Below are 7,500 nucleotides of genomic sequence, written 5' to 3' on the forward strand. Positions count from 1 at the left end.
AGAACGAAAAAAAATAAAAAATAAAAAATAAATAAATAAATAAATAAATAAATAAATAAATAAATAAATAAATAGATAAATAAATAAACAGTAAGACAAAATCTAAATGGAAAATAAAATGAAAAAATAATGAAATGAAATAACATAACTGAATAGATAACTCACATAGGTTCTTTAGGATCGAAGTCGTGTCGCGGACGGTGCACGGCGAAAAGTCGTGTGTGTGTGTGTGTGTGTGTGTGTGTGTGTGTGTGTGTGTGTGTGTGTGTGTGTGTGTGTGTGTGTGTGTGTGTGTGTGCGTGCGTGCGTGCTGTGTGTGTGTGTGTGCGTGCGTGCGTGCGTATGTGTGTGTGTGTGTGTGTGTGTGTGTGCGCGTGCGTGCGTGCGTGCGTGTGTGTGTGTGTGTGTGTGTGTGTGTGTGTGTGTGTGTGTGTGTGTGTGTGTGTGTGTGTGTTATTCACACACACTGAATGGTCCCCAGTGCAGATCTTAATCTTTTTTCAACCACATTATCTTTTTACTTTTAATTCCATGTCATCACGAACGAGACTGACAATGCGCTCGTCGGAAACATATATCTCTCTTGATGGCGTAGTGGTTAGTCACTGTTACTTTGATACGTCTGTAGCTGAGGTTCGAGCCCTTGGCTTCGCTTTGTATCAGTTTCCGTATATGTCTCCGACGAGCGCATTGTCAGTCTCGTTCGTGATGACATGGAATTAAAAGTAAAAAGTTAATGTGGTTGAAAAAAGGTGTGTGTGCGTGTGTGTGTGTGTGTGTGTGTGTGTGTGTGTGTGTGCGCGCGTGTGTGTCGACATCTTGACAGGTTGTGCGAAACTAGTTAACCCTTTCAGTACTGGATTATGAAAGGCTTAAATTTTCATTCCCATTTGGAGGTATTCCCTTCGTAGGAACATAAATAAAACACTTATGTTGCAAAATTACCATCATGTATTTTTCATATACAATGGTGGGAATTCAAAGTCCCGTCAGGCTTTTCAAGACCAAAAAAGGAAGCATTTGTTAGCTCAAATAAAAACAATTGTACGCTTATGTACGAATGTAGAACTATGAAATAACAATTCAATAGCATACTTTATGATTATGTTTGGCAAAAATTATTATCAAATCCCTTCAATATCACATTTTATAATTGTCTTTAGCAATCTGTTACATAAAAAACTAAAATAGTTTATTAGGTTTGGCTTGAAAAATAAAATAAGTGACTATAATTGTATTTGGCTTGAAAAAATATAATAATTGACTATGTCTCTTAGTACTGTATTCCCAGAGAGATCGAGAACTTTGTTATGAAATTCATGGAAACAATTGTTTTTCATTGCAACAGAAATGAATCCCACAGTGACTGCAGACTGATATTGGTCGTGATTCGACCCCTTTTTGGAAGCATACCTCACACCTTCCTTTCTTCCCTGTGAATTTAGGCCAGTGGATTCCAGTGTTGCTGAGCCTAACAGATGTAGGTATGCTGTAGTCAATTTTTCTCCGCTTGTGGGCTCCTCTAGATCAACGATCCTTAGCAAATGTTAGAAGTCCTTGGGCCAGTTCTCTTCGGAATTCAAAAAGTGGAAGAGATGCAAGACTCTTTTTGTATACAGTAAACGCATTAACTATACTTATATTAACAACAAGACCAAAAAAGATTCTGTGCCACCATTTCATGTTCTTCCTGTTTGTACCATACAACTGTCGAAGCATATCATGCTTATCCACTCCCCCCATGTTGTCATTACAGTCCTTTACCACTTGTGGGTAAGTGATTACACTCTTACTTCCATCTTTTTCCGTCCTCTTCACAGTTGTGGTTGTAATCCCATGGTAGTTGGACGCCAGGTGACCTGATTTATTGTCCATCTATTTAAACACAGTTATACCATTGGGTGTGGACCTATAATCAAATTGTGCGCTTTTTAGTTCTTTGTCACCTATCAGAGCTGGGAAATCCTTTCTTGTAGGTCTGATTGTGCCACAAGCTTGAATTTGCACGCCTTGCAAGGCTTCCAGGAGAGGAAAAGATGTAAAATAATTGTTAATGAAGACTTTGTGGTTCTTGTTTTGTAGATGATCTGTCAGTTTGAGAACTACCTCTCCACCTAATCTGAATTCCTTCCTCCTGTTGGATTCAGTTTCTCCTCCTTTGCCAGTGTATATATCAAACTTGAAAATATATCCAGCATTATCAGCAAGACACCACACTTTATATCCCCTCTTGATTGGCTTTATGGGATTATACTGTTTCAAGGAGGATCTCCCTTTGAAGCGAATCATTGATTCATCAATACTGAGGTGCTCTCCAGGAGATCTGATTTCTTGAAATTTCCTATTTAAGCTTTCAATTAGTGGTCTTAGTTTGTATAGATTATCCTTTTTATTTGGGTCCATTTTTGTGCTATCATTCAGGTGTAGTTTACAAGAAACCTATCACGTGGCAGTACTTCTCGAATAGGTCTGACACCTAGGTCCTCTCCTGTTGCCCAATAGTGATGCAGAGATGGTAGTTTGTGGTAGCCCATCATTATGTTGATTCCGAGAAAAACATAGAGTTCATCATTTGTTAGACTTAATGCTTTGTTTTTCTGAATACTGTAAAGGTTTGTCTGGTACACAAATAAATTGATAGTGTTTTTATCCAAAAGTTCTAGAAAAGCATCAAGTGCAAAAGAATATGTACCTTCATTCCTTTAATCTGGTTGAAAGTGTACATTCTGAGCAGCTTGTACTTTCTTCCTCCAACGTCTTCTAGGTTACTGACCTTGGCCACTAGTAGACAGACATTCACCTTTACTCGAAGTAGGTAGTTCCTGATCATTGATGCTAGTAGACGGACGTTCCTGGCGAGCGAGTTCCTGATCAGACGTCGTAAAAGAAGGGTCTTATGATCTGTGCCTGCATCACCTTCAATCTGAGTTTTAGCTAATGGATCAGATGTTAGATGGCTGGAAATGGGTTGGTCAGGGTTATTTACAAACTCGCTGTCTTCATCCTCCTCTACTTCTGTGTCTGCGTCATAATCTGAAGGAAGCTCCTCTAGAAGTTTCATGAAACTCTCTTCATTTAATCCTTTCCTTCCTGCCATGCTGGTACCTGAAATACATCTTAGAATACATCTTAATATATTAGGTATGAAAAATATGTAATTATATGTCAAAGGCATTATATGTAATATATACATTGGCTACTGGCTGTATATAAGTTGTTATAGCGGTTACAACTCCCTTTCCACCCGTGTCCTCCCCTTTCCTATACATTTCTTACCCTTCACTTTAGTCTCCCTAAAAGAAATATAAACATAGTTTTCTCCTTCTCAACACATCAAGTAATTCCTGTTATTTTGTTATCATTATTGGCCCCTCGAACTCAAGAAAAATAAAGTATGGCTACCAGAAGTAAATCATGAAACTTGCTGCTATTGTTGGATAATGCTTTGACACTGTTAGATAATACTGCTACTGCTCAATTATTAGTCAAAACCACAAGAAAATACGCTTTATAACCGTACGTGATCTATATGTCTGTATTTTTTGCAATTCTACACATTATTTCACATTATTGTAATTCTACCAATTTCCCTCATTGGAATCTTTGTCCCTGTCGGGAATTAGAATACCCATCGATGTTTTGCATTGTGACACAAATCATTACATATATTTGCAAAGTTTTACACACTCACTGTCTTCTTGACACACTAAAGATAACATTGACAAAATACCAAATTGTAACTCACCATTGAATGTGCGTAGCAGGGCGTAAAAGTGAGGAGCAAAATAAGCACAGGCACTTGACAAAACGTTTTGTCTCCAAGCTTTGGCGTGTAGCAACACGCTTCAAAAGTTGTCACATTCACAATCCAGTTGGTCCCTGTAGAGGTCTGGGGTGACGATTCTTGATGTGGTCCCCTAAAAATATAAGTCTTGACCATGCTATTTGAGAGAATATGGAAGTTTTGTCTACTTGAAGGGGAGTGAGTGTCTGCGCTTGGGAGGAGGGGGGTGGACCATACCTCCCACGAACACCGATTGAAAATCAGCGCATTGGAGCCCACTTGTTCTGTAACCGTGGGAAAGGGTTGTTGGTTACATAAGGAAGACTTAATGCGGGCGAGATAAACTCCAAAGTGGGAGTTTACTTCTATTTATTAACAATTGAGGCAAATCTGGTTACAAATATGATAAGGTACAAATGGGCCCTGTGGGCAGATTACAATATGTGCCAGGCCTTGACCTAGGGCACAATAGGCTGGCAACCTCTCGGTCTGCCTAGCCTGGCGTCTGGCGGGCTCTTCACCTACCCCAGCTCTCTCGACTGGCCGGTAGGCTCTCTGCCTACCTAGCTTTTGGCTGCCCCTGGTTACATGGATGTTAAAGGTTATATAGGTTGTTAGTAGGTTACTGTAAGCAAGGGCGTTAGTCTCGCTATTCTATGCATTAGGGTCAGTTTTATTATATCCTATAGTTGGTGGATATATGTTAAGTATATTGTTATTAATTTATATTTTATATGTGTAATATAATTAGGGCAGTTTATAATAAAGGATTTTGATAGGTTAGTCTGGTGACATTGGGCATCTATATCTTGTTTATCTTGAAAATGTGCTGCATTAGGTGTATGTTGTGGGAAATGCAAAGGTAAGCAGGAGGGGGTCTCGCTATGTTGCATGCATGTGGATCACGTGCGTGGTGGGTGATGGTTAGTAATGGTTACAGTTCTCCATGACCTCGTAGATTGTGAATATCATTCTTGTGTATTTTTCTGGTTGCCGCCAGACGATTTTATTTATCTGAGAGAGACCCAAAAGTCTCCCAGGCCTTCAAAGATTATATTATATTCATCCATTAATCAATTTCCCTATTACGGCAGAAGAACGACAAGGAGACAATTCTCTCCGACGTTGGTCCATAACAAGATGGTATATAAATGGTGTTGATGTTGTATGTTAACCAAATCCTTCCATCGTTAACCTTACCTGGTTACGCCGCTTCTTGATTAACCTTTTCGAGGCGATTGGCCTTCCTTCGTGGACGCGGTGAAGGCCACAGAGCACTGCAAAGAAAACGGCCATTCAAACGTAAAGAAGAAATAAAAACTATAAAGAACAAGAAGAAGAACAAAAAGAAGAAGAATAACAACAATATAATTTCTGTTCACAGAAAACAAAAGAAAACGGGAATTAAAACGTTGAGAAGAAATAAAAATATAAAGAACAAGAAGAAGAGCAAAAAGAAGAAGAATAACAACAATATAATTTCTGTTCATAGACAACAAAAGAAAACGGGCATCAAAAGGCAAAGAAAAAAGGTAACAATAGTAACAATAGTAACAATAACAACAATAACAACAATAACAACAATAACAATAATAACAATAATTTTTGTTCATAGACAAGAACTTTTCTTGTACATATTCCAATGCAAATGATATCGTGGTGCGAGACCAGAACAAACCAATTAAAGCTATCGCTGGGGTTTGTTGGGTCAGGTTAGGTTAATCTCCAGCATGTCTTTGTTCCTATGCCGCATAAGGGCGAGACTCCTCGCCCTTTGGCACTTGGGTTGTCTTTTATGTCGTTCATCAACAACAAGACCTTCTTCGGCTCATTCTCCTTCGGCGGCGCGGGGGACGCCATATCGCCCGACGGGAGGTCCCTGCGGAGGACACAGTTCCTCCGCGACGACAAAGGGGACATGTACGTCCAGGTTCGCACTTACAAGCTTGTAAGTGTCGAGACCTTGGTCGAACCCCTCCCGGGGGACATCGCCGAGTTCCTTCTTCGTCAGGAGGCTCAGAACGACCCATCAAGGGCAGCGGCTACCCGACACATTCCTGCGGAAAAAGAAATTACTAATGAAAATATCATTCATAATAAAAATATTGAAAAAGAAAAGAACAAGGAGCCCATGAAAGAAAACGAAAATTATATAGAAAAGCCCATACAACAAGAACAAGAAAATTGTCAAGAAAATCGAAGGCCAGTCTTCGTCGATAAGGATCCTTTAGGAGCGGCATTCTTCCTTTTCTTCCTGAACAGGATAACCCGAAGGAGGTTCGAGGCAACTGCCAAGGACATGGTCCACCTCCTCCGGAAGTGTCCCAACATGGTCCAGAGGGCCGCCGGATTGATTTGCAGGTTTGCCATGAAGATGCCCATGTATGCGCAGACGTATACCAAGCTGTGCGTCTTCATTATTGCCAAACTGGACAAGCAAGTGGCCCGAGCCTTCCGAGTCCACTTGATCAAAGAGTGCCAACATCACTTCGAAGGCTGGGGAGGTGCTCCCACGCCCAGAGCCCACAGCGCCCAAGTCATCACGCCCCAGGAAGATCCTGAACGCGAAGAGAAGAAAGCCCAAAGGAGAGAGGAGTACAAAGCCCTCTTACTCTTCATCGCCCATCTCTTCCTCGAAGGTCTTCTACCGGCCAAGCGGATCGCAGCCTGCGCACAGACTCTCCTGGCGAAGGGAGACGAGACGGCCTTATGGGCTGTCCTCCAACTCCTCCAGGTCGCAGGGGAGCGTCTGGAGAGGTCATCCTTAGGATCTCCCGTCGGAGCGAAGGTCCTCAACGACATCTTCGCCTCTGTCCGCGACGTCGTCGACAGGAGGATCACCTGTAACCGGCTCAGGTTCCTCTTCATGGATCTCCTAGAGCTTCAGGAAAGCTGCTGGCAGAAATAAGCCCAAAAAATGCCCTCACAAGACAGTTAAATCACCAAGAAAAAGCCCTAAAGGCCCTACAAGACAAAAAAAAAACATTAGAGATATATATAAACAAATTGAAAAAATTGCCCAAAAATGGCCCTCAAGAGAAAGGAGGTCCTTAGACCAGGCTGGAAGTCATTTTGGCACAAAACGAGGGCAATATGGTGATTATTGATATGTCAATTAGTACCATGGGAATGGTATTGTATATCGGGAGAATATTCCCTCAGCTGAATAAAATTGTTTTATAAAAAACAGAATAATTACAAAAAAAAAAAAGATACCCTCCCCACCAAAAAAATATAAGAAAAATACATATATTCATACGTACACATACACATACGTACATACATACATACATACATACATACATACATACATACATACATACATACATACATACATACATACATACATACATACATACATACATACACATATGCGAACATACACATAGTACATACATAGATACATACATACATACATACATACATACATACATACATACATACATACATACATACATACATACATACATACATACATACATAGATACATACATACATACATACATACATACATACATACATACATATATACATACATACATACATACACACATACTTCCGTTGCATACATATATACATACATACATACATACATACAACATACCTACATATATGCAAACATACATATATTCGTACATACATATATACATACATACATATATTACATACATCCTTACATACATGCATACATACATATATTCATACGTACACATACA

General features: G+C 40.0%; 1 protein-coding gene across 1 annotated transcript; it reads left to right on the forward strand.

The window, feature by feature from the left end:
• The first annotated feature begins 5,528 nt into the window (after positions 1-5,528).
• On the forward strand, positions 5,529-6,692 carry LOC143028092 (uncharacterized). Its single transcript, XM_076189731.1, has 2 exons — positions 5,529-5,704; positions 6,047-6,692. Exons 1-2 carry the CDS (start codon positions 5,529-5,531, stop codon positions 6,690-6,692), a joined length of 822 nt encoding a protein of 273 aa, XP_076045846.1.
• Positions 6,693-7,500: the final 808 nt, after the last annotated feature.

This window comes from Oratosquilla oratoria, chromosome 9, assembly GCF_046742065.1.
Source record: "Oratosquilla oratoria isolate Oo_2021 chromosome 9, ASM4674206v1, whole genome shotgun sequence".
NCBI lineage: Eukaryota > Metazoa > Arthropoda > Malacostraca > Stomatopoda > Squillidae > Oratosquilla > Oratosquilla oratoria.

Excerpts from the sequence above, each read along its gene's own strand:
- LOC143028092 (XM_076189731.1), top strand. The coding sequence starts at position 5,529 with ATGCCGCATAAGGGCGAGACTCCTCGCCCTTTGGCACTTGGGTTGTCT. Across the intron at positions 5,705-6,046 it reads CGCGACGACAAAGGGGACAT|GATAACCCGAAGGAGGTTCG; the intron begins GTACGTCCAGGT and ends CTTCCTGAACAG.